The sequence below is a fragment of the Parus major genome, chromosome 11 (genome assembly GCF_001522545.3).
Source record: "Parus major isolate Abel chromosome 11, Parus_major1.1, whole genome shotgun sequence".
NCBI lineage: Eukaryota > Metazoa > Chordata > Aves > Passeriformes > Paridae > Parus > Parus major.
This window is the reverse complement of record NC_031780.1, coordinates 6,803,047-6,828,281: the sequence shown is the minus strand read 5'-3', so window position 1 is coordinate 6,828,281 and position 25,235 is coordinate 6,803,047. Positions and strand designations below refer to the sequence as shown.

At 54.1% G+C, this 25,235-nt stretch overlaps 3 protein-coding genes across 9 annotated transcripts; 2 read left to right on the top strand and 1 right to left on the bottom strand.

Annotated features, from left to right (window-relative positions):
• Window positions 1-2: 2 nt before the first annotated feature.
• Window positions 3-12,029, bottom strand: E2F4 (E2F transcription factor 4). 5 transcript variants are annotated; one of them, XM_015639656.1, is made up of 10 exons: window positions 11,839-12,029; window positions 9,922-10,031; window positions 9,299-9,460; window positions 8,772-8,815; window positions 6,235-6,296; window positions 5,822-6,107; window positions 5,225-5,386; window positions 4,066-4,113; window positions 2,502-2,546; window positions 3-2,180 (listed from the first exon to the last, which is right to left on the bottom strand). In XM_015639656.1, the coding sequence occupies exons 1-10, from the start codon at window positions 12,013-12,015 to the stop codon at window positions 2,065-2,067; spliced, it is 1,212 nt and encodes a 403-aa protein (XP_015495142.1). In that variant the 5' UTR covers window positions 12,016-12,029; the 3' UTR covers window positions 3-2,064. The 5 variants fall into 5 exon arrangements, 3 of the variants coding, with proteins under 3 accessions (XP_015495142.1, XP_015495143.1, XP_015495145.1); XM_015639657.1 differs by lacking the exon at window positions 4,066-4,113; XM_015639659.1 differs by lacking the exon at window positions 5,225-5,386.
• A 76-nt stretch (window positions 12,030-12,105) lies between these two features.
• Window positions 12,106-21,684, top strand: EXOC3L1 (exocyst complex component 3 like 1). 3 transcript variants are annotated; one of them, XM_015639609.3, is made up of 13 exons: window positions 12,106-13,131; window positions 14,085-14,245; window positions 15,205-15,424; window positions 15,707-16,367; window positions 16,550-16,667; window positions 16,844-16,969; window positions 17,087-17,187; window positions 17,612-17,722; window positions 17,838-17,967; window positions 18,949-19,071; window positions 19,381-19,536; window positions 19,868-19,992; window positions 20,139-20,536. In XM_015639609.3, exons 1-13 carry the CDS (start codon window positions 13,089-13,091, stop codon window positions 20,251-20,253), a joined length of 2,190 nt encoding a protein of 729 aa, XP_015495095.1. In that variant the 5' UTR covers window positions 12,106-13,088; the 3' UTR covers window positions 20,254-20,536. The 3 variants fall into 3 exon arrangements, with proteins under 3 accessions (XP_015495095.1, XP_033373037.1, XP_015495096.1); XM_033517146.1 differs by having other exon boundaries at window positions 12,109-13,131; window positions 20,418-21,684; XM_015639610.3 differs by lacking the exon at window positions 15,205-15,424 and having other exon boundaries at window positions 12,110-13,131; window positions 20,418-21,684.
• An 838-nt stretch (window positions 21,685-22,522) lies between these two features.
• Window positions 22,523-24,614, top strand: CTRL (chymotrypsin like). The gene is made up of 7 exons (XM_015639685.1): window positions 22,523-22,631; window positions 22,783-22,886; window positions 23,024-23,103; window positions 23,327-23,408; window positions 23,509-23,689; window positions 24,078-24,211; window positions 24,390-24,614. The coding sequence occupies exons 1-7, from the start codon at window positions 22,580-22,582 to the stop codon at window positions 24,549-24,551; spliced, it is 795 nt and encodes a 264-aa protein (XP_015495171.1). The 5' UTR covers window positions 22,523-22,579; the 3' UTR covers window positions 24,552-24,614.
• The last annotated feature ends 621 nt before the right edge of the window (window positions 24,615-25,235 follow it).

Sequence of the window (25,235 nt, the reverse complement as noted above, 5' to 3'; positions counted from 1 at the left end):
AAAAAAGTATAAAAATAATCTTTATATATGAATCAAAAGTTCATTTGCAACTGCAAATTTTTCTCTAGGTATCCTTTTCGGGAGGTCATCTAACTGGTGGTGGACATGAACACTGGGAAGGAGGGCGAGGGCCAAGCAGCACATGGAGAGCTGGAGCTACACCAAAGCCACGGAGCCTCGTTAACACACAGGACCGAGGGACTCCGGTCAGCTTCCAGGTGAAGGGGGGAAGGTTCAGGGACTGGCTGCATGCAGGCTGGAAGTTCACCCCCCAGAGGGGTCTCACACCTCAGCTGTCTTGCCAGCAGCAGCTGCCTGATGCCAAACTAGTGTCCCATTGCTCCTCCCGAGTTCTTCGTGCTTTGCCCAAAGAGGCTGCCAGTGCTTTGTTACTGCAGAAATGAACAGTCCTTGTGGAGGAGTCCCACGCAGAGTGAGAGGGCCTGAGGAGCCACTCCAGGGACACAGGTCCCAAGCACATACTCTTCTTAGCTCTGAAGGCTCTTCATACTTTACATCCCTTAGTGCTGGTGCTGTAGCTGGTTGTGTGTGTCACAGGCAGTGAGCAGCTATGCAGAGAAATTAAACATCAGCTATTTAAGTGGATGGCTGGAAGCTCCCTCTCTGCAGCAGCCAGCCATGGCCTGGCCTGGCTCTCTGTTTAGCAGTTTGCAGAGCAGGAAAGGCAGGACAGCTGCTTCCACTGTGGTGGCAGGAAGATGTGCAAAACTAAAGACACTCACAGGATCTGACCAAAACCCAAAGTTGGGGCTTGCAAAATACAACACAAATCCATCAGGACATTTTCACTCCAACTAAACTGCACAAGGTCCCAGCCTGGTACCAGCTGATGATCCTAAAGAACCCAACAGCAGACCTTCTGTTACAAAGCAATGAAGAAAATCTTGCAGAAAAATGATGCAGAGAAAGCATACATTAAGTAAAGACCTGCCATAGGATCAGGAACTGGGAGTGGGTATGGGCACTAAGGGAGAAAATTCTAATATACAGAAAACCTGATCCTGAGAGAAAAAGGGGTTAAAAAAAAAGCTCTCTATTTTGACAACACCTACATAACCTGTCACAGCAAATACTACTAAATTGTAACTGCTTGGTCACCTTTCAGACAGTTGCAGGTTCAAGTGCAATGGTTGGAAAAACCCAGCTATTTGCAAATATGAGGAGGCTCTGATGTCCCTAGGGTACCTTTCAGGCACCACCTGGAGCAGTCTTATCCTTTCAAACATCTTTTCAGTCAGGCAAAACCACAAATTAAAAACAAAACCATACTGGCACCTCTGCTTTAGCCCTGTAAAAACAGCACAGCTGCTGGACAAGGAGCTGGAGCCCCTGGGGTTGTGCATCAGCAGACTGGTGAAAGCAGGTCCAACATTCCTGCTGATGCACCAACAGGGAAAGGCTCCTGGGTCCTACAGGGAACACTCAGCTCCTGAATCCCACTAGGAGGCACAGCTGGCTAAAAAAAAGTGCTTTTTGTAAAACATACTAACTTGGTCTAAAGTCACTGAAAGAAATAGACACTTTGGTGCCATTTTTTTTCCTTTTGATGCCTTTTGGAAATAAAACTACCCCAATCCGAACCACTAACACAAAAATGTAACTAACAACCTCTGGGCTTGTGAACTGACCATGGTTTTGGGGCTCCTTGTAGCAGCTGGTACCTAGGAGGTGCAAAGTGCCTCTGGGAGTGCAGGAAAAACCAAGGCATGCAGATTGGAGGAAGCTCAGAGAGGCACATGGGAAAACTTTGCAGGTGAACTGGGAACACTCAAAACACAGACCCTTTGATGTGAGGCCCAGGATCCAGTGGAGAGATGCAGGGGGAAAGCTGCATGTGCATGTTGCACGTGCACCGGAGGAAGAAGCAAACTACCGGGAGGCTCCCAGCCTGCAAGTCCACATCTCTTGGTTGTGAGTCCATTTGAGAGCATCTCTGAATTACTCAGCCATCGAGCTCTAGCACAAAAGGAATCCAAAAATAGACACTTTCCAAAGAGTTACAAAACAGTCCGTGTTTGTGGGGCTCACAGCCGCACCGAGAAGTCAGAGGTTGAGGACAGGCACATCAAAGAGGTCACAGACACCTTCACTCTCATCCAGGTTATAGATGTAGTCGTGATCTCCAGGTGGAGGAGAGAGGCGGAGCAAGGGAGCAAACACTGGGGAAAGAGAAGCCCAGGGTTGGTTACAAAACTCAGCATTTCCACCCCAGCTGAGAGCTGCCAATGGCACTGAGCAGCGCAGCCATCTCATAGGAACAGTCTGTGAGGTTGCTTCAGTCAGCCTCACAGAACTGAAGAGACTCCTGGCTCTCACACCTCTCTCAGGGACTGGCAGGACAGCAAGAACTGAGTCTGTGTCCAGAGCCCAGAAAAGATGAGGGCGAGTCTGCAGTCACAAGGCTGCCAGCTGGGTAAAGTTACACAGCATGGTCTTCCTCCCAGTAAGGCCACACCATGACAGGAGACTCTGAGACTCACCTTCAGATGACATCAGCTCTTCCAGCAGCTCAGAGTTCACACATTCTGGGGAAGAGACAAGCATGGTAGCAAAACAGTCTGCTCTCCTGGTCTGCTCCTGGGTAGTTCCCCACTTTCCCCACCCTTGTTATCCCTTCTCTGGCTAAGGCACAACACGTGCAGCAGGCAGTGGAAGGAAGCTTGTGCTTAAAAGAGATAAAACCATGTAGTAAAAGTAATTCCAGCACAAAACACTATGAGAGAACTCCAACTCCTGTGGCTTAGACTGCACAGCCTTAAAGCAGCTGCCAGCGCCAGGGCAACATTACTGGGATCACACAGGGATGAGAGAGGCTGCATGGAGCATGCTGCTAGGACTGTCCCTCTGAGCTCTGCAATGCTGCTCTCTTCCAGTCCTGAGTTTTGCCTCTGTAGCTGTTGAGTCTGTTTTGCCCTTTGCTCCTGGATTTTTTATCTTCCCCCTCCAAACTGGGAAGAATACTCCATAAAACCACATACTTTACCACAGATAGCAAACATCTCCTTTACAATAGCATCCACATAGTGGCACAGCAGAGTTATTTTGGGTAAGTTAGATCTTCTACATGGTTGGGGCTTTGAGCAGTTTATATCTCAACTCTTCAGATGTACTTAGACATCATCAAGACTTCATCCACTATCTGCAGCAGAGGTGCTGGGCAAGGAGGAAGGATGTTCTCCAAGCTGACTGTGGAGCACAGGGCTAAGAGCACACAGATTGGAGACTGAAACATGTCTGTGTTTGGGTCTGTGGAGATTTTTACCCAAAGGCAGCATCTTCACAAAGCATCTGCTAGAGCAGGGAACTAGGGACAGCTGTTGTACATCTCCTGAAACCACCACTGAAGTGCTGAGGTGTACTTGGTCCTGCCTGGCTGTAGGGCTAAAAGTATTCTGCCAGCACTGGAGAGAAATAAATGTACTGATAAAAAGTTTCCCAGTTTAGGTTTATGTCAGACAAAATTCCTTCATCTCTTCTGCCCTTAACCCAGAGTCTGTCCCATCATTAGGCAGCAACCCAGACATTCCTTCAGCAGAGTCAGAACTCCAAACACAAGTGACAGCATCTCCCTCCCCTATTGCTCCAAAATTACCAGCTCCTCCACCACCACCACTGAGAAGTATTTTGAAGAGAGAACACTATCTCCCCAGATTATTTGCTTGGACTAGTCTCGGGCAGCTAAAGCTGAAACAAGACTTAGCAGGGATTTTTTCTTTCCCATACTGTTGACAAGCTGAAGGAGTAGCATGGGAAGGCTGAACACGGATTAGCATTGGCATGGGGACAGGAAAGCCCTTGCTGGTTGCACTGCAGGCAAGATCTAACAGAGGTTGCTGGAAACATGGAGACAGAAAAATACAGAAACCAGTAATTTTAAGAGTGCCTAACTACTCTTTAGTAGAGGGCCAGCAGCCACCAATGACCACAAGCACCTTACAAAACCACATCCACAAAATAATCCAAAAGGGAGCGAATCAAACAAATTGTCCCTTTTCTGTGGATAGATGGGCACAGAAAAAAGCTGTGGTCAGGGAATGAACGTACCTCTCATTGGATCAAACATCTCTGACAGCTCTTTGGGAAGTTCCAGTACTGCAAATACAACAAACCAGATGGTTTGGATCATTACGTGAAGAGTCTGAAATGCTTTACAGCAGAATCACCCACAAACCTACTGTGCTCCTTACACACACAAATCATCCAGAAATTCTGTTCCCACACTCCATGTCAGGTATTTATGCTGCAATGACAAGCAAGAAAACACTTGAGCTCCACTACTTCAAAATAAATTTGTAGGAGCCCTGGGACATGAACGTATTATCACAATCAGCAGCTGTGTCTGTAAACCTCACCCAGTACACTGCCTTGATTACCTTTTGTGGGATGAGGACATGCCTTTGGAGAGGCACAGAGATAAGATATATGCACATTCAAGGCCTAATTCCACAACCAAGATGACTCCAGACAGACAGCTCATGCTTCTCTGAGACACACCAGCAGCAGGAGTGTGAAAGAAGCACTGTGTGAGCTACGTTTGAGTAAGATTTCTTCTAACCATAACCTAACCTTGAGTGTTTTTGCAGGGAAGTTTGGCTTCAAAACATTCCAGCAGTGTGGCTTAACTAGAGGATGCTTTCTCTCCTTGAGCCAGCCTGCCATTTCCTGACACAAAACTCCAGGATTCCTTTTTCAAAGCACATCAAGGAGCTCCCCAAATACATACTGCAAGGTTACTAAGAACACAAGATCACTATAGACAGATGAAGTATTCCTGAGCAAAGGAGGAAAAGGGAGACAAGAGCTGTCCTAATACAGAAAATTCTCTGAGTTAAAAAGGTGCTCTCAGTGGTGGCTGAAAATTCTATAGCTTCATGTAGTCTCAAAAATAGGACCTTACTCTACAGAAGGGATTGAAAGGGAATAACCCTATATGTAACAGCAGAGACATGTGTCATGCAGGTGTCCCTTGCAGATTTTCTAGTACTGATGTCACAGAAAGCAGCAGGACACTAGACAAGAGACAGTCACCTTGTCACCATGTTTCCTGGCAGCCTCACAGGGAAATGCCTACTCATCCTTTGCAGACCCTGGCTGACAGCAAAGGCAGAATGGAGTTCAGCTCCTTCCTCCAGGCCCAGCAGCCTTTCCCTCACTCCCAGCAGCAGGATTTTGGAGCAACACAAGAAACAAGCAGCATACTCACCTCCTGTGGGATCAGGCTTGATGGGCTCAAAGGAGGTAGAGGTGCTGGGCAGGACAGAGCTGCTGTCCAGTGAGGCTGAGGACTGCAGCAGCTGCGTGTCCAACGCTGCCGGCTGGCCCTCAAAGTCACCACTGCCCTTGGACTCTGCTGCTGGGACATCCTCTGGGAACAGCCACAGACACACCCAGGAATGTCATCTCCCACCCAAGGTAACCCCAGGGCAGTTGTGGCACAGACTCAGCCCTCGCTGGCAGTGCTGGTCAGGCAGCTGCCCTGGGAAAACCTTTCCTGCTTTCCTCCAGGTCCTCCATATTTGGATGTATTTCCTGCTGCTCAGTGAGCCTGCATGACCAGCTTCTCCCCTGCAGGTGCTCCTATAGGCTGGCACTACCTGCTGAGGCCAAGTGCCTGATCCCCCTGAGTACAGCCAGTCCCACTAACCAAAGCCAAAGGAAGGGCAGCAGCAAAGGCAGTGATGTCCCTTTGCCAGGAGCTCTCAACACTGCACACCCAGCAGTGCCAGCCCCAACAGAGCCCAGGAATGTACCCTCCTCTAGCAGCCACCAGCCACTTCTGCCTCCCTTAGCTCCCTCTCACCTGTGCCTGCATTTTTCTGCGTGGGAGGGCCATGGTCCTGAGTGCTGGTGGGTGTTGGTGTGGAGGGCTGGGTGCTGCTGGGAACAGAGGCCTCCTGGAAGTGGGCGAGTGGTGGGATTTGTGGTTTTGAGGGTGCAGCTGCCTGGCACTGAATGAGGTCTTCAGGGGGAGGGACAGGGAGTACAACAGGAGGAGAGCTCCAAGTATCTTTGTTCACTAGGAGAACATCAATGGGACCACTTGTGCTCTTCAGGTGGATCTGGTATTTCTTCTGTCCATTTAGGTCCTGAAAAAAATCAAAAGCAAAAGACATACATTAAAAACCGTTTTCAAACAGCACATCAGTTTTCCACAGGCAAAGCATACACACACACACAGAGCTCCTGCACTCTGCCCATGAATTTAACACTCACCTCAGGGACGGGAACCTCCAAACGTGTGCCGGATGGGGCTCGAATCACGAGGAGGGTGTCTCCTGTGGAAACAGAACCAGTCAGGGCTCCTGGGCACAAGCTGTTCTGATGTTAATTAAGCACTGATGAAGAGCCCCTACTCAACCCTGCCACCTGCAAAGCTTCTCTCACTGCAACCCTGAAGTTTTTTAGCAGTGTCCTAATCAAGACTAATCTCTCTTTTCCTCAGAAGAACTGGTTTAAATTCACTCTTAAGAACATCTCTGAATCCTAAGGGAAGTATCCTAAATTCTGCTGTCACAAACTTTTAGATGTGAATTAGAAACAAAAGAGCTGCACTGCCAGCAGAGAGATGGGGTTGAACCAGGCTCAGAGCCAGGCTGCCAACCTCAGCCTGGTGTCCCAACACCTGAAACCAACATTCCCCAGACTCTACTGGCCAGATCTGCCTTAGTTGTACTGGACCCTCCACAGAGCCCAGCACACGTGGGGCTGGAAGCATGCTTCCTTTCCCAGTTCTGCACCTCCTTAAGACTTGCACCCTAATAACAGTCACAGGCAAGCAGCTCCCAGCCTGTATCTGGGTTTAGAGAAACATGAACAGAGAAATACCAGATCTGTGAACATCTGACATATTTAGATCAAGCAGCTTGCAGCTTTCACTTTGAATGTTTAAGATTTAGTGTGGTTAATAATCATAATTCCCCAGTATTCTGATTAAGCTTCACTTGGTAATTAACAGAGAAGATCCCCAGAGGGATAAGAGAGAGTGGACAGCAGAGAAGCACATCCCTTAATTTCAGACAGGCAATCAAGAGTCAGATCAGCAAAAGGTAAAGGGATTAAAAATAACATAGGATTTGTCAATTGGATGGGACTTGTTTAACAAATCTACATTTTAAAAATGCATAATAAAGCTCAAAGACACCAGCTCAAGCTGTAACACCTGTTTGTTTCAAAGACAGGTGCTGGGTTTGTATCACCTTTGATAAATATGTCCCAAATACTTGTACAAAAAAGCACACAGTAGGTTTCTACTTCCTTTTTGAATCTGCAAGTGCAAAATGCATCACAGCAACAGACGGGGAAATTATGTTTCCCGGTCATTAAAAAGTGACATATTCTTACTTGTCCTCTTTCTTTTTTTAATTAATCACTATTTGACAAGAGTCCAAGAGTGGAAACCTTGGAGCAAGCAGGTTCAATAGCAGTCAATTAAAAAAACAGGAGCTGAAATTCAGCCTGCACCACAGTTTGAGAACGCAAGAGGTCCACCAAAGAACCTCTGTAAGGCTGAGGTGTTCAGGAGAGGAAAAAGAGTCGTGTAAGGCATATTCTTACAGGAAAACTGGACAGGCAATGGAAAACCATGGATGAAGCCTCCACTCTAGAGGGAACTGACACCTACCCTCAGTAAGATCTAATCTCTGACCTCAGACACAAACCAGTTTACAAAAACCAGGTGCAATGAAATGCAAAACACTCAGCCAGCCAAGCAATGAGCTGTCTGCTGGTCTCCAGTAAACTCTTCCAGACTGTTACGAGCGATCTGGCCCCCAGCACTGTCAAACTGAAAACACAATCCCTGCCCCCAAAAATGCAGTTTCAACCAGAAGAAACAATAAAGACAAGAGGGTGGTAATGCAGACACTACACCAGAAGGAGCTGATGAAGTGCAGGGTGAGAAACGTGCTTGGAGGAGATGAAGAGAGCCAGACACAGGTGAGATTATGCATGGCTGGAGGCAGCCAGGATAAACAGCTTCAATCTCTGCAGCAACCAAGCAGATGCAGTTTGCCAGGTCAGGACAGGTCAGGCACCCACTGAAGCAGAAAGAAGCTGTGACTTTGCACCACTACAGCTGGGAAGAGCAGTTCATTTACTGAGGTTGCCCCACTGCATGCTGGCCAGCAGGCATTAATCTGGTCTTACATCTACCATTAGAATTGGCAACAGAAGAAACAAAGACTCCTGTGGGTTTTCTTCACTTTTGCCCAGAGACAGAACATAAGACTTTTGGTACAGGCCACCCCAAACTTTAGGAATGAAGGGAGTGAGGGCAGAGCAAGTGGTGCATTCCCTTCTGTCCTCCACTGTCTCCTTCTTGCATTCTTGTTGGCAGGAGAAATGATGTAGCTGATGAACACTTTTAATACTATTTCCCTGCTTACACCATGATTTCTACTGTGCAATAAAATTTGTTTCTTGACATTAGAACATTGCCCACCCAAGCCCTTAAAATTAAGGGCTTCTAACATAACACATACACCCACAGAGTGAAACCCAGCAAGAACACTTCCTTAGGAGCAGCATCCCTACTCCTTTAAGCAAAAGTAAAAGATATGGCCTGTCCACTCTAATGGACACATGAAAACTACAACACAGTGGGACACAAACCCAGAACAGCATCAAAGCTGACATTACATTTCACTTTATGCTGTTGGGCTGCCCACTCTTTCTTGGAGAAAAGAGAGCAGCTGGGACAGACTGACAGGTCTGCAGCATCACATCTTTACAATGGAGCACCATTTCCTCACCTGTGAAGCACTTGCAGATATCTTCATGTGTCACATATGCTAACGTTCCCAAGGTTAAGGAGAAAGGCTGCAACTTCCTGCACAGAGAGCTCAAAGGGCACCTGGTGTTTCCTTCCTGAGCACATGGAACACCACTGTCAGAAGGCTCTCCATGCCACACTCTGAAGTGGTCTGCAGGTGAGGTCTGCAAGCTCCATGACTGAAAGAGCTGACATCCTGACATAGTTAAGCCACAAAAGCTACTCTGCACTCAAGAAAGTGGCACCTGTGACTCAGAAACAAGTACTTCTCTCACTGTGGTAAACATTACTGTGTTTTTTATTTCCAAAAGCCAGAGGAGAAGCTGTATGCAGAGAAAAGCAGGTCTCCAGGCTAGACAGTTACCCTAATTTCAAACCAAGGTGGTGCCTTTCTTTTTGACCCTTTCAGTGCAGCTTCTCCAGCAGCAACACCAAGCCCTCAGGTCTCTGCTTCCCAGCCCAGCAAGTGAACACAGAGACAGAGCCATCAGTTCACACAAAGGATATCGACTGTTCTGCATGTCTTCTGTAACATTTTTGATGCTCTGCTGAACCCACATCTTCTGCTGTTCCAGCTCCTGTTCCCGCTGCTCCAGGTCCTCAATGTCTGCCTTCAACTCGATCAGTTTGTGAGCTATTTCACGTGTGTTGCAGCCAGGACCCACCCCCCTGAGTAAAGCAAAAATGGGTGAAATGTATCAGCCTCTGGAAGCACCCAGACCAACCCCAACCTCTCTGCCAGCCTCTTATTCCCATCTGTGTCAAACATCAATGCCAGATTGCCTGGAAAGCCATGTCTGTGTACCTGCTCTAGATCCCCACCTCCCAGCACAGCAATGTTTGGCACATCTTTCTACTTCCCACAGTCTAACAGGACTCTTCCCCACCTCCAGTGCCATGACAGGCATATTTTCTAGCCCAAGGCAGTGCAAATATTTAATGTGTACCAAAATAACCTTTGCTATAAGAGAGACACCATACATACTTCAGCTTTCCTCAGCCCAGCTGGGAGAGGCAAGAGCATGGACCACTGAGAAACCTTTCTCTGCACAGGGCATTTTAATCCCACTGTCACTTAAATCTGCACTAGAAGGGACCTGTGAACGATTTAGACCATCTCTGCCACTCACTTCCACTGGATACTGTTCTTAGACTTCTTCTCAATCAACCCAATGCCTTCCAGGACATTTGTGATATCGTAGATCCGTCGCTTCTGTCGCACAGCCAAGGTATCTGCAGCCTGAAAAAGGTTAAGATACTTAATTCCAAACTCTCAGTCATGTTTAGCTCCTTTCTGCCTGTCAGATTAACTCCTGGCCAAGTACTTTGCTCTGCACTTCATAGCTCTCCCGTTCCAGCGCTTCAAGTTACACAGCCACGTTCTTGATCTCATGACCATGAGAAGAAGTCACTCATTCTTCTTTTTTTCTTTCCCCACAGCCTCCCCACTAAACACACACCAAATTCCAGCAATCCTGCTGGCAGTGGGTACAAAAATCACCATTCTACAATAGCAAAGCAATACTAGAAAACAGTGGTTCAGCAGCCTAAAAATCCATCTCTCCCTCAGGGTAGAGATGGAGATGGGAAGGGGAATGCTGAGAGCTGTCTGCGCAACACTCCAGTGAAATCAACATTCATAAAGACTTTTCTAAAGCTGATCTGATGCCACATGACAAAGAATCAGTATCTCTTCAAGAGATTTCTCTGTTTGAAAGACATTATTCCAGAAGGAGAGTAAAGATGAGCAACCCTGGGGGTTCCCTGCCTTGCTCACACGACCCTTTTCCCCTCAGGTTTCAGGACTCGAGGAATGGCACTGTTTCCACTACCACATGGCAACCTAGCACCAGCAAGAGTTAATGTGTGCACAGCCAGGACCAGCAATGTCTGTGGTAGTGCAGACAGAGCAGATCAGCATAGGAACCGTGTCCTTGTCACCCACCAGGGACAGGCTGGGATTTTGGAGACCCTACACCACACAATTACACAAATCACACTAACCAACATGAATCCACTTAATGGACATTTGAAGCAGAAAGATATTGTCAAATCCAAAGAGAATTTGGCACAGGCATGGAGCCAGGAAACTCCTGCATTATTGGGGCTTTCTGGCACTTGTCTGTCTCACACATGTGCCCACATAAGAGGTGCTTATATAAACCAGAGCAAAGAAACTTCCCCTACAGGAAAGGCCAGAGATTAAGTACTGTACATGGCACAGTGTTACTTCCTCTAGGTGAAGATCTTGAAAATACAGAAGCAAGATGCATTCACAGAGCACTTCTCCAGTGCCTAAAGGCATCGGGGACAACCTCTGGCAGGTGTTTCTGACCACACTCCCCCTCCTGGTGTGTGCCGGGAGGGCTAAGTGCTGTACGGACAGTTTCTATAGGTATGTGTTTCTGTAGATGTCTGAGGCTGTGCAGGGCCGGATCATTATGGTGCCAGTGATAAGTGCAGGGCAAGAACACAGATGAGAACAGGATGGTCAAATGGGTCTGCAACTGAAGTCCACAAACACCTGCAATGTCTGGCAAGGTCCTGGGGAAAGAAGAATGCCTGGGACGACCCGATGGAGGGTGGAGAAGGGCAGGAGGGCGGCCAATGCAGAGCCCTCTGAGCACGGTCCGCAGCTCTGCCGCACCCCCAGGGACCCCGCTTTCCGAGCACCTACAAACAGAGGATCAGGACGGCTGGAAAAGCCCTCCAGGATCATCGAGCCCAACCACTAAACTCCAGCACTAAACCACGTCCCTAAGCACCACATCCACAAGCCTTTTGACCAGGGGTAGTGACTCCACAGCTGTCCTGGGCAGCCCATTCCACCAGTGCCTGACCACTCTCGCCGTGAAGAAATTTTTCCTGGAATCCAACCTAAACCACCTGCTGCACCGGGCGCTGCCATGTCCGCGTTCTCCCCGTCCAAACCTGCTCCAGCCGCGGGAGGACCGGTCCCGCCGGAGCCCCGCTCTCCCGGCGGCCGCTCCCCCCGAGCCCACCCCCGGAGCAGCGGAGCCCTCTCCCGCCGCCGGCTGCCCCCGCACCAGCTTGAGGTCGAGCACGCCGTCCTTGGCCTCCTGCAGCAGCGACACGAACTTGGTGGTCAGCAGCCCCAGGCTCTTCTCGTGGCGGCTGGGCGCGCCCGCAGCCCCGCTGCCACCCCCGGGGGGCTGCGCCCCGCACTCCGCCATCTGCCCGCCGCCGGCTCCGGGGCCGCGCATCCGCTTCCGGGCCGCGGGGCTCCCCGGGAACCTCCGGGGCGGGGACGGCGGCGGGGCGGGGACGGGGGACTCCCCCCCGCCGCCTCCGGGGCTTGGGAGCTGTTCCGCTTTGCTCCCGGTGTTCCGTCAGCCCCGTCGGTTTGGGGGTTCCCCCCGGGGTTCCCGGGTAAAGCCGGGGGTGCGTCCATCCCCTCGCCGTTCTGTGGTGCCAAACCCCCGCCCTGTGGTACCGAAGCCAAACCTCAGCCGTGTAGCCAGCTCTCAGCGCCTGGGTGACAGGGGCGGTTTGCTGCTCCAGCACACCCAGCGCCGGGGGAATCCTCCAGCCTGTGCCTGGGGAAGGCAGCTTGTGGCAGGGACACATCTCCAGGTCCATGCACAGCCATGGAGGGTCCACGCCCACGTTCTCTCCTTCGGGTCAGGCTGCACAGCGCACCCCTCCATGGTGGATCCAGTCTCGAGCGGGCTCCCACTGTGGATGGGCTGGGGTCTGACACCCCGCTGTCCTCCCCGAGCCAGGGTGGGTGCGAGGGGGCAGCGCTGCGGGCACGGACAGGGCTGAGTGCCCGCAGAACAAGGGGTGCCGGTGAGGGTACACAGAGCGTGATCTCCAGGACGAGAGGAAATGGCCTCGAGTTGAGTCAGGAGAGGGTTAGAATGGATAGTAGGGGAAATTTCTTGATTAAGAGGATGGTCAAACACTGGAAAAATGTTGCCCGGAGCAGTGGTGAAGTCACCATCCCCGGCTATGTTAAAAAAGCATGTGGATGTGTCACTTAGGAGCATGGTTTAGTGGTGGGCTTGGCAGTTAAGGGTTCGTACTCGATGATTTTAGAGAGCTTTTCCGACCTAAATGATCCTTTGATTCCGTGATTTCTACTCCCCAGACCTCCGTCTGTCGCGGTGCCTTCCCGTGTCCCCCCTCCCCTCCGCCCCCCGTTCCTGACGTCCTGAGCGCGGCTGCGGGAACACAATGAGGCCCTGAGGAGCGCGGCTGCTCCGGCTGAGGAAACGGCAGCCGGCTTCCTCCGCAGCCCTGCCCTGGCCCCGCAGCTCCGCGCAGCCTGGACACCATGGGCATGTCTGCGGAGGACGAGCGCGCCGCCAGCCCCAGAGGTAACGGGGATGATGCGCCCCGGGAACCGGCCAGCTGGGCAGGGAAGGGATGCTGCTGCTTGCAGCACATTTTGGGGATTCCCCTGCCCTTTGGCTCACTACCCCCTCCGCCCTACGGGACCTTTTCCCTGTGCCGGGGCTGGTGCCTTGTGTCCTTGCGGGGTGGCAATTTGGCTGTGCTTTCTGATGGTGATGCCTGTGCCGGGGCAATACTATCCACCGTACATCTTATCCTCAAAGCTGCTGTCCTCCTCCCTAATCCTCTGGTCCCCAAGGCCGCCAGTGGCCCCCCAGCAGGGCAGGAGCCTGGCTTGGCACTGGATGATAGCCCCGCGGGGCTGCAGGGAGTGGCTGGGAATGGGATGGAGTGGGGGAATGATGAAACCAAGCACTGAGGACTGGGAATGGTGTGTGATAACTGTGCTAGTTCTCAGCCCTCCACTGTGGGCAGGAGCTCTTTGGCATGGCTTCAGACCCTGCGTCAAGGGGGACACAGCTGCGTGGGTGCTTTGGGGAGACCAGGAGTCTCCAATCCTCACCTTAGCCTGGCTCTCCTTCCTGCGAGAGCTGCCTTCTCCCCATCCCTCCTGCTGACTCACTGCTGGAGTCTCAACCCTCCTGACAGCTTCCCAAGGACCCCCTTAGACAGCCCGGCATTGTGTTTGGGGGAGCAGCCGGGATGTGCACTCAGCCTGGGGACAATCTGAGCTGGCAGACTGAGTCACAGCACCCCAGGGCAGCCTTTTTGCTGCCATAGCAGCTGTGACAACCTGGGGCCATGCTGGTGGCATTTGGGGGGTCCTTGTGGAAGGACCCTCTTGGTGCTATGCTCCCCAGCTTCCCACATCCATGTGTGTTTGGAAGTCCACCGGCAGCGAGTTTCCTGCCTCTGGCCTCAGGGGCCCTTCCTGCCCCACTTGGTTGTGCTCACTGACCCCTGGCTTCATCCTCAGATGAGGAGTGGCCGGAAGCAGAGAAGGCTGAGAAGCTGGCGAGAGGAGCTGCTCTGAAATGGGCTTCGGGGGTGTTCTACCGCCCCGAGAAACTGGAGGGGCTTGGGCATTACCGGAGACGAGAGACACAGAGGAACAGCTCCATCCAGTCCCGACTGAAGGTGTGTGTTTGCCCATCCCATGGACACTTGCAGCCACACACCCTCCTCAGGCAGGGATCCCAGCCATCCCCTCTTGCGTGATGAATCCTCTTTATGTCCTCTTTTGACAAAACTTTTTCCTTTGGCTGTCGCTTGGGTGAAGTGCAATTACTGGGGGGAGTACTCCCTTCACCCTCTGCCTTACCCCCAGGCAGTGTCTGAAGTGTTAAAAGGAGTCTTCTGTGTCTCTGACCATCCTTTTATATAAAACAAGGGGGTTGAGCACATTCCATGAGCAGGACTCAGTGCACCCCATCAATGCCCCGTCCCAGCCCCAAAGGCCACCCTGCTGCACGGCTGGGAGGAGGCACAGAGCTCCAACCTGCCCCTGCCTGTGGGTCTCCACAGGGAAAACTCAGTCTCTACACATTTGTAAGGGCTGTCACAGTCCCTCTGCACACCTCCCTCCTCACCCACCTCCCCTTTTGCATGACCCAAGAAATCCATAACTTCAGGACTGAATAAGTCTGAGCACCACAACTTTCTCCTGATAATTTTAGAGATAGTTTCTCCACTTCTGACTCTGGATTAATTGTCTGGGAGACCTCACTGAAAGCAACTTGCTTCTGGTGATTCTTGGCACCAGGAACAGGGAGTTAAATGAGTGGATAGGGCATGGAGACGTGCCAGTGCCACTGCAGGGCTGGAAACGATGGCATTCCATTTGGGGGGAGGGTTTATATAGCCACTGAGGCCCTTCATGCCTTGGGGGAACATGGGACCTGTGACCCACTACTCTTTTGCAGAAACAAAATAACCTTTTAAAACTGAAAGAGACATCTGATTACTGTTTATCCGGGTCCTTGAGGGGCTGGGAGAGTGCCTGCAATACAGATCATGCAGGGCTGGGGCAAACAGCATACAGTTCTCTTGCTTTCTGGAGCTGCTCCACTGCCCCTCCATCCTTTTCTGCTCCCCAGTCAACTGTCCAGTCCTACCTGGAGGGGGTAAGTGCAGGGCTGGAGCAGCTGCGGTCGGCGGCCCAGGAGGTGCAGAGCGTGTGCCAGGACCTGGGGGCTGCACGATGGGCCCTGCTCGACAGCGCAGACCACTTCCAGGGCCTCCAGCAGATGAGGGAGCTGATGGAGGAGCATGTGCAGCTGGCCTCAGTGGTCCAGGTGCTGCCCCAGATCTTCTCGGGTAAGGCACCGCCCCAATCCTGGTCAATTTGGGCTGGAAAGCACAGGGGGAAACCTCAGTCCAATCGTAGGCTCTATGCAGGGCTGGTGGTAAAGCCTGAGCAGGTCACTCAGGCTTTGCCAGTTGGGTGAATGGAGGTATCCCTGCTTCCCCAGGGCCTGATCCAATGGTGTTCCCAGAGCCCCGGACTTTTCCCTCACCATGTCCTTGATAACCTGCATCTATGTTCCTGGTGCAAACCCCTTCATCTCCACACTCAGTGCTGGCATCTCTCTCCCACAGTCCATGAGGTTTTTTCCCATATCCTGCAGCTGCTCCATGGGCAGCATCTCTTGGAGGCCCACGTGGAGCTCATGATGGTGGAGCAACTCCGGGATGACATCCTCTCCCAGCTGCACCTCCGCGGGCTCTCCAGTGCCCAGGCAACTGTGCTGTCCTACTTTGGTGGCCTGCAGGACCTCAATGAGAGCCTGGCCAAGCAGCTGTGGGACATTGTGGGCAGCAGCCTGCGGCTGGTGCGTGAGGACCCCGTTGTCTTTGTCACTGCTGTGAGGATCATCGAGCGGGAAGAGAAAATAGATGATACTCTGCTCTTGGAGGCCACCTTCCTGCCCCCTGGACGCCCAAAGGGCTGGAGGCAGAAGTTCTACCAGGTCCTCCAGGACACCATCACAGGAGCCCATTTCCATGCTCCCCGCATGGATGCTGAGGGGCCAGGGCTGGCCAAGCACCTGGCAGCGCTGCAGAAGGACATCGTGTCTGAGCTGCGTGTGGTGAAGGACCTGATGGTCCAGTGTGTCCCAGCTCACTACAACATCCTCAGTGTCTGCACTGCCACCTACCACCAGGCCCTCACCAGCCACCTCCAGGAGATCCTGCGGGAGGACCTGGACAAACAGGGACTCTTCCTCCTCCTCGAGTGGGCGCTCCGTGTGTACCACAGGTCAGCACCAACCCCAGCACCAACAAGCGGGATGCTGTGGAGAGCTGGCTTGTTCACCAGCTCATGGATGGCTTGGGAGAGTGTCCCTGGCTGCCAGGGGGTGACGACCAGGAGGGCAGAGGGATGGGTGGGAACTCCTGGAAAACAGGCCTTCCCAGCCCTGCCTCACCTCTGCCTTCCAGCCCAGAGATGATGGGTCACCCTGACCTCCTCCCAGAAGTGGATGTTTCTGCTCTGGATCCCTTGATGTCCTCTGAGCTTGTGGATCAAACAGAGAGGAGATATGTGATGAAAGTCAAGGTGAGTGAGCGGGATGGGGACCCAGTGACTCCCACTGAGCCAAGAATCTGCTCTGACAGCAGCTGCAGACCATGAGCCTGGGATGAGGCCCAGGATTCGCTGCTGTGCTATGTTTGGTCTCAAGGGAGTCTGTATTTGGCTTCTTGGGCTGCCTGTGGTGGGTGTCCATCCTGCAGGCTAGCGTGTTCGAGTGGATGCAGAGGACCCTGGAGGTGGAGTTCAAGGAATGGTTCAGGGAAGAGGAACCTGAGACAGACCATCAAGGCTTCTTCCAGTCAGCCTTGCCTGCCATTGTCATGCAGGTGGGACCCCAAGAACATGGGTACAGATGGGGCATGGCCATGCTGAGACCTTCCAAAAAGGTGTCCGTGGCCTGCAGGCTCCCCCTGAATCACCTCCACTTTCCTCTTCTGCTGCAGATGCTGAATGAGAACATCCAGGTCGCTTCCTTGATCACCGACTCTCTGCAGCAGAAGATCTACAACATGGCCTTGGAGGAGCTTGAGGCATTCCTGGGTCGGTCAGTGGAGCCACTCACATACCTGTCCACCCTCACAGACCCTGGGGTCATGGCTAAGCATCACAAGCTGGTGGTAGAGATCTGCTGTGGGGCACCCAATGCTCATCCAGGTCACAGAAGGCTCAACAGCCTGTCTTCCCATGGGGCTGCTGTCTCAGCCTTCAGGGGGCATCAGCTCTTGGGCCCTGCTGCCCCAAATGTTTGTGTGCTGAGCCCTCCCCAGGGGATCCAGAATGGGTCCCCTGTCCCACCCTGTCCAACAACCTGTCACTCTCCAACCTGGTGGCAGGATCTGAAAGGAGCCAAGTGAACTGGGAGGGTTGTGGGAGGTCCATGTGTCCCCAGGAGCATCCCAGGGCCAGGTGCCTGTGGTGGGACACCTGGGGCTCTGCCTGCCCGTCACGGCTGCCTCGCTGTGTTGCAGCCTGCGGGAAGCCCTGGTGCAGTGCGGGAAGGAGCACCAGCAGGACCGGGCTGTTCCCAAGTACTACATCTCCCACCTGCTGGCCGTGCTCAACAACAACCTGGCTCTGAGGTAACCTGCACCAGCAGCTGGTAGCTCTTGTTGCAACACTCACCCCCATCCTGCCTGGGACCAATGTTCCCACTATGTTTCCCAGGCTACCTGTACCCTCTCTTCTCTCTCCTAGCAATTCTGTCTCCTCCCTGCACCCTGACACTGCCTGCAGAGAAGTCCCTGCATCCCTCCAGGCTGCTCTAGACAGGATGCAGAAGAAAGCCACCCAGCTGCTGCTGGAAGAACTGCTCCAGGACCTGCAGGTATGCTGGTCCAGCACCTGCGGCTGACAGGGCTGCAACAAAGCTGAACTCAGCAAGAACAGCCCTACTGCAGCACCCCAGGCTTGAGTTTATTCCTGCCCAGGGTCCCTGCCATGTACTCTGTACCCTGCTATCACCTTGCAGACATCTCTGCCAGCCTGTCCCCAGACCTTGATAAACCACCCGATGTCTGTCGCCAACAGCACCACCCCGTATCGCTGGGGCAGATGGCTCATGGCCTCCAAATCACTAACGGACAGAGACCAGGAGCCATAGCCCCCCCGAGCTGCCTCACGCTCCTTCTTCTGGCTGCTCCATGGCAGCAAACCAGCTGGAGAGCAGCAAAGTCTGTGTGGAGGATACGAATCCATGTGCAACTGCCCGAGTCGTTTCCTGCTAGTGTAGTCAAATTTAGCTTTCCTGGAGTCCTGGACCAAAAACCTGGAATAATTAACAACATTACTATTTAGGGCTTGAATACCATGAAAACAAAGGAAGAGCCAAAGGGTGAAGAGCTTGCAGGCAGCAGTGGCCCCAGCAGAAACAGGAGTATGTGCCTGCAAGCAGGAAGACAAACAAGGACAGCAGGGCAGGAGTAGGAAATCAAAAAACATGTTATGTCTACACAAGGGAAGTGAAATGGAAATTAAAAATAAAATCACAGCAGGACAGGCCAAAAAGCAAGTGTGTGAGGAACAGCTCATTGCTCACACCTCAGGTGCACATCATGACCCAGATAAAGCCCCAAAATGAGGCTCTTAGGGTGTCAGGGAGGGACAGCCCCAGTGTTTCCATAATTTGCTAACCTTAACCACTCTGCTGTTTTTACACTGAGTTTTGGCTGGCCCCAAGCAGGGGCTTGGGGGCTTTGCAAGGCAAAGCAGCCGCGGTGCCAGGCAGCAGGTGTGGGTGTTGTGGTGCCCTGAGCTGGCAGCTCTGCGGTGATGCAGGGCACAGACACTGCTCCTCTGCTCCCTTCAGCCCCTCTGCCTGCAGCTGCCTTCCCGCAAGTGGCTCTCCGGGTCCCAGCTCGTCGGCAGCATGTGTGAAGTGATTGACAAGTATGCAAAGAACTTCTCCCGCGTCAGGAAACCCTTGTTCACGGTACCTCCTTCAAACTGCCTGTCTGTGGGACCGGGAGGCTGGGCAGTGGGGGGCCGTGCTGGGGTGCAGGATGCTGGGAGCACTGGAGAGTCTGTGTCCTTCGGAGAGTCCAAAGAGCACTGCCACACAGAGATGTTCAGGGCTTCCCCTAAATCCAGCTGTTTTCTCTGTCCCTTCGGCCAGGGGCTTCCCAGGAGATTGTTCCCATAGCTTGGTGTTGTATCAATCCCTTTTGCCTCTGCCTTTCTCTGGGGAGCTGGGGTCTGGACATGCAGGCAATGCCAGCGCTAACAGCTGTCCCCTGCCCAGCTCCTGCTGGCGGAGAGCGAGCTCCTGGTGACAAACCAGTACCTGCGGGCACTCCTGCAGAAGAAGATGGTGTGCAAGAGCCGGGAGGAGCGGGGCCAGCTGTGCCACCGCCTGCTGCAGGACGCCACGCAGCTCCGGGAGCTCTTCTGTGGCCTGGTGAGAGGGGCCTGGCTGCGGTGGGGTGCTGGGGCTGCACCATGGAAAGGGAGCATCACCTCATCCTCCTGCTCCCCTCCAGCCCACAGCCCATGAGCAAATGGGGCTCTTACACGTGGGTGGCTGTGAGGCCAGTATGGGGGGAACTGACTGGATTAGGGACTCTGGGAACCATCGCCCTGCCCAGCAGCTCCTGATGGGAGGGACATGCTGAATGGGAAGACACAGCTGCATGGGCTCAGGGCCCACGTAGGCACTGAGGATACAGCTGTATGCCCAGCCACTGTAGTGACCTCCTCTGGGTCTCACACCTGGCTGCTTTCCCTCCCAGGGCCTGGACAAGAGCCAGCAGAGCCTGGAGGCTGTTTTTGCCCTGCGGGAGCTGATCTGCCTCAAAGACCCAGCACTACTCAGCCTGGAGGTGCTGGGCTTCATCAACAAGTACCCCGATGTCAGGTAAGGTACTCCCTGCAGGAGGGGATAGGTGATCCTGCTCAGGAGAGATAGTCTTGGGCTGTATGCTGTGAGGTGGCACAGCAGAGCAGGCAGAAACCTGAGCCTTTACCCCCTTCTCCCTGAGGTTTCCTTTTCCCATGCTCCAGATTTGAAGGGTTCTTGAAAAGTCCCAAGGGCAAAGGTGTGAAAAAAACCAGCAGTTCTGCCGTGGCATTTGCACATCTGTATTTGGTGGCCAAACAAACTGTGAAAAGTGACTAAACACCAAATTAGAAATGTCAAAAACAAATTCAAACGGTTTGGGGGGATTGTTTTCAAGAAAATGCTACTTTGCCTTTTCCCTGGCCTTGGCTTGGCTTCTCTGGATTGGGGGAGCTGTGCAGGACACGAGCAGTGCCCAGGCTCACCCCTGGCTCTCTGCCCAGCGATGAGCACATCTCCACCTTGCTGGATATCCGCGGTGACGTCTCCAAGGAAGTGCGGCACGTGGTGCTGGAAATGATGGCTCAGCACCCCCAGGTCCTGCCCGAAGGCTACCGGCCCATCTTCAGCACCATCCTGGTCCCTGTGCCAGAGCTGCCCTTCTGCCTTCGCAAGGGCAAGTGTGCCTGACCTGCCTGGCACCGGTGCCCCGCTGGTCCCGGGTAGGGGCCGTGTGGGACAGCTCTGTGGCTGTGCGTGGTGAGAATGGAGGTGACGTGTGGCATCCCCTACACACAGCACCTTGTCCTGTGTTGGGGACAGTCTGGATAAAGGCCACCCTCTTCTGGTCTTGCCCTGTGAGAAGATTGTCCCCTGCAAGCACCAGTCCTGGGATACCTGGACTGGCGGAAATCCTACCTGTAGCTATTTTGCTGGCCTGCTGGGACAGTGACTGGGGGCTGCTCAGGCCTGGCCCGTTGCCTGCAGGAGAAAGAAGAGTTGCAGAATGGACAGGAGGCTGCAGCTGGGGAAAATTCACATCTCCATGGGGCTGCAGGGATGTTTGGGTTTCCCCAAGTCTCCAGACAGCTCCCTGAGCCAGTGTGTCCCAGCCATGGGAGGCTGTTACCATTCCAACTCTGAGGACACTGGAGCCTTGCTGGGGCCAGGCTGGCCAGGAGGGTTTCAGCCTTGGGAGGTCCTCTGGGCTCAGCCCTGGGGTTGGGTGTTGCTGCTCCACCAAGCTGGGCCCTGCATGGCTGCAGCTGAGCAGCTGAGCCAGCTCATCGTGGCTCACGGATGCAGAGAAGAGCACAAGGTGGTCTCCCCACCCTGGACAGTGCCATCAGCCCTATCCCTGCTGGCACAAAGGGACAGCTCTGAGTTCCTGCTGACCTGCCAGTCTCCTGGCTCTGGCTTATTTGTCAGCATCCAATACAGGACTGGAGTTGGAGGCTCTCAAGCTGCATGGAGTGTGGTCGTGCCTGGTGCGTTGCCTTGCTCCAAGGCTCCTCCATGATGGGCAGCATCACCCTGAGCACTGGCTCTCCCTCCATCCTCTGCTGCTGCCAGCCCTTGGTATCTCCTCCCAGGTGCCATATGAAGACCAGGAGCAGTCTGTGTCTCTGCCTACACCCTTGTGCCCAGCCCCTGCAGTGCCCTGGGAGACCTCCATGCTCTACCATGCTTCCCACCCTGGGATGGGCCACACCCCACTGTCCTTGCATGGTACCACTGCTGCAAATAAAGGCCTAAGCTCTGCACTCGCTCTCCAGTGTCCAGGCTCTGCTCCCTGAAGGGTTGGGGCAGGGATCAGGGTATGTGGGTGGCACAGAGGGAGGGATCTATCCCTGTGTTCAGCATCACCCTAGATCTGGCTCCCTGTACCCTGTGCCAGCCCAGGAGATCATACAGGACACAGGGGATGATGCAGACACTACATACCCATTGTCCAGGACAGAGGGGGCCCCAGCCCTGGGTCAGGTGGCTGCAGTGCTAGAGGGATGCTCAGTGAAGGGCTCAACTTCAGCTTGAGGAGGTGCCCACTGTCCTCCCTGGGGCTCATGATGTGCTTGCCCAGCGGGGCACAGCTCCCACCTGCCTGGGAAGGTGTCTCCCCTTCCCACCTGCCCCCGTTGGTTCTGGCACTTGTTTACTTGCACCGCAGACATTGTTCAAAGGCTGGCCCTGAGCCCTGGGAACATCCAGCTGGGACCACCTCTGGCTCAGGCCAGGACTTCATGGCCATGTGGAAAAACAGCTCTAGTCCCAGCAGATCTGAAACAAGTCTGAGCACGGGATAACCTCCCACCCCAGGCACTGGTGCCCACCCCAGCATGTCCAGCCCCACTGCAAACCCAGCTGTGTGCCCACAGCCAGCCCCCTGTGCCCTCCTCCATCACAGCCCTGTGGTGCTCTCCCACTCCAGCTCCACAGGCTGCAGTCAGAACTAACACAACCCATGACAGCAAAAGCCCAAGCCCTCCAGGTGTCTTTTGACAGTACCTTCCCATGTGCCTGTTTGCGTGAGGCGTGGTACGTGCCTGTCACTGCTACCCACTGCAAGGCCACAGGGTGACCTTAACCCGGCCAGCTATGAGCCACGTGGCTCCCTGGCTGCTATAAAGCTTGTGGTCCCCAGGGGTTCAGCCTATCTCCTTTCAGGATGGCGTTCCTGTGGGTAGTTGCCTGCCTGGCCCTTGCCAGCGCCGTCTCAGGTAAGCGCTGCCCATGGGTGTGGGAAGGTCCTCGGGGTGCAGCAGGATGCCAGGGAGGGTGACACTGAGCCACCCATGCCAGCACAAGCTGCCCCCAGATACGAGTCCTGAGCTTTTGGGTCACCCTTGTGCCCCTGTGCCTCTCCTGCAGGCTGCGGGGTGCCCGCCATCAGTCCCTCGGTGACCTACAACGAGAGGATTGTCAACGGGCAGAACGCTGTGCCCGGCTCATGGCCGTGGCAGGTGTCCCTGCAGGTACAGCACCATCCCGCTCCTGGGCACTGCTATGGCCAGCCCAGTGCCACTGTCGGGCACCATGGGGACCTCTGCCTGTCCCCAGCTTGGGGGTGTTCAGCCTGCCCAGCCCCAGCTCTTCTCTCTTCCCTCCCCAGACCCGCACAGGATCCCACTTCTGCGGTGGCTCCCTGATCAGCCAGTACTGGGTCGTCACAGCTGCCCACTGCAACTTCGAGTAAGGAGTGATGCCTGGCCAGGGCCAGGGGCTCGGAGGGCGCTGGGCACCTCTGAGTGGCACTCAGGCCAGCCCCAGAGGCCTGAGCAGCCCAGGGCTTCCTCCCCAGTTGTCCCCATGGTGGCTTCCCTTGGGTTCCTCATGCCCGTGGCTGCCCCCAGTGCTGCTCCCAGCCGGGGTGCTGGCTGGACACGTGTCCCTGACTCCCTCTCACCTCTCGCAGCCCGCGCAGCCACGTTGTCGTCCTCGGGGAATATAGCCTTGCTTCCAACGCTGAGGCCGTTCAAGTGAAGACCGTGTCCAGGGTGAGCCAGGAGACCTGGTCCTGGGATGGGGCTGCAGCTCTGTGCTGCGGCTGCTCCCACAGGGCAGGCACAAAGCGCTGAGGTGCTCCTCTCTCTGCAGGCCATCACCAACCCCGGCTGGAACCCCTACACCATGAACAACGACATCACCCTGCTGAGGCTGTCCACGCCCGCCCAGCTGAGCTCCCGTGTGTCCACCATCTGCCTGGCCCCTGCCAACCTGGTTCTGCCCAACAACGCCCGCGCCGTCACCACCGGCTGGGGACGCACCAACCCCAACTGTACGTAACCTGCAGCTTCAGGGAGGGCTGCGTGTAGCTGCTGTTCCTCCTCGGGGCTCTGAGGGTTCAGGGGTGCCTGTGGGGGTGACATGTCCTGTATGTGTGGGAAGGGGGGAGCTGGGAAGTGGAGTAAACCTGAGTGTGTACCAGTGTGCACAGGGGTGTAGGTGTGTGTGAAAGCCAGGGATGACTGTGCACAGGCACAAGCCTGCCGTTTCTCTTGCCTGCACAAGGTGATCCTGGGGAAGAAGGGGTTTGTTGGCATGGAGGAGGAAGGCACTTTGTATGGCAGCACCCATGCACCAGTGGAAGCTTGCCCAGGGCACCTGTGTGCTCTCCAGGAGACTCACAGATACCAAGGTGATCTAATGGTTCTTCTTTCCCCTAGCCCAAGCCTTGGCAGCAGTTCTGCAGCAGGTGACTGTGCCCCTGATCCCCCAGAACCAGTGCATGCAGTACTGGGGCAACAAAATCACCAGTGCCATGATCTGTGCCGGTGGGGCTGGTGCCACCTCTTGCCAGGTAAGGAGCTCCTGCTGCACAGGGTGGGTGGAGGAGCAGCGTACGTGGGGTCTTGCATTTATGGAACCAGATATTTAAGCTGCGACACCTGGCTGGGTGCAGGGGATCAGGTGGCTGGGGTGGCAGGGACTGGTTTGGAGCAAATGCCAGGAGCACTAAGCAGGAATCTTCTCTGCAGGGTGACTCTGGTGGACCTCTGGTGTACCAGACTGGGAATGGCTGGATCTTGATTGGCATTGTCTCCTGGGGAACCTCCAACTGCAACATCAACACACCGGCCATATACACTCGTGTCAGCCAGTTCCGTAACTGGATCGACACCATCGTTGCTCAGGGATAAAGCTGCTGCCAGCGTGATCCCTTCACTGGGATTAATAAAGCATCAGCATTTGCTTGTACCAAGTACTGCCTCTGGCTCCTTTCTTCTCACAATGCAGGGCAGGGTGAAAGACACATGGAGGAGCCTGGGGCACCCCATGCTTGTCCTGAACACCAGCACTTCCCAGAGCTGGAGCTGGTGCCCAGCTGGGACACGGGGAACTATTAAACTAGGACAGGATGCTCAGGCAGAGTGGGAGCAGGGCTGGCTGTGGCCCAAGGGCTACTCAGGGGGTCTTCAAGCAGACCCTGGCACCAACCTAGATAGTGCTGAAGGTTGGGAGAATGGTCCTCCCACTGACCCAGGTGCAAGGTGCCACCAGGGAAGGGACTGTGGAGCTTCAGCTCTGCACCACAAAGCACTGCTCAGCTGGCAGTGAAAGGTGGGTGTTGGGTACACAGGATCCTAAAGGATCCCTGCATGCAGTTTAAAGCCGTGATTTGTGTAGCAGCTGGAAACACAGAACTGGAAGGGAGAATTGCCATGGGCAGCTCCAGCTCTTGGGGAAGGTGGGAGAAGATGGCTGGAGAACAGCACGCTGCTTCACACCTGCAGATCTGCCAGGTAACGGCAGGAAACTGAAGGCCATTGCAAAGGAAAATGTGAAGCTGGAAACAAATTTCAAGATCAGGTGACAGGCTTTCA

What these genes read in the sequence shown, in the direction of transcription:
- E2F4 (XM_015639656.1), bottom strand. Translation starts at nt 12,015, where the DNA reads ATGCGCGGCCCCGGAGCCGGCGGCGGGCAGATGGCGGAGTGCGGGGCG. An exon ending in GCGTGCTCGACCTCAAGCTG is followed by an intron (nt 10,032 to 11,838) that starts GTGCGGGGGCAG and finishes AACCTTTTTCAG; the next exon opens with GCTGCAGATACCTTGGCTGT. An exon ending in TATCTGCAAGTGCTTCACAG is followed by an intron (nt 6,297 to 8,771) that starts GTGAGGAAATGG and finishes CTGTTTCCACAG; the next exon opens with GAGACACCCTCCTCGTGATT.
- EXOC3L1 (XM_033517146.1), top strand. Translation starts at nt 13,089, where the DNA reads ATGGGCATGTCTGCGGAGGACGAGCGCGCCGCCAGCCCCAGAG. An exon ending in GGGAGCTCTTCTGTGGCCTG is followed by an intron (nt 19,537 to 19,867) that starts GTGAGAGGGGCC and finishes TTTCCCTCCCAG; the next exon opens with GGCCTGGACAAGAGCCAGCA. An exon ending in AACAAGTACCCCGATGTCAG is followed by an intron (nt 19,993 to 20,417) that starts GTAAGGTACTCC and finishes CTCTCTGCCCAG; the next exon opens with CGATGAGCACATCTCCACCT.
- CTRL (XM_015639685.1), top strand. Translation starts at nt 22,580, where the DNA reads ATGGCGTTCCTGTGGGTAGTTGCCTGCCTGGCCCTTGCCAGCGCCGTC. An exon ending in AAGTGAAGACCGTGTCCAGG is followed by an intron (nt 23,409 to 23,508) that starts GTGAGCCAGGAG and finishes CTCTCTCTGCAG; the next exon opens with GCCATCACCAACCCCGGCTG. An exon ending in GGGACGCACCAACCCCAACT is followed by an intron (nt 23,690 to 24,077) that starts GTACGTAACCTG and finishes TCTTTCCCCTAG; the next exon opens with CCCAAGCCTTGGCAGCAGTT.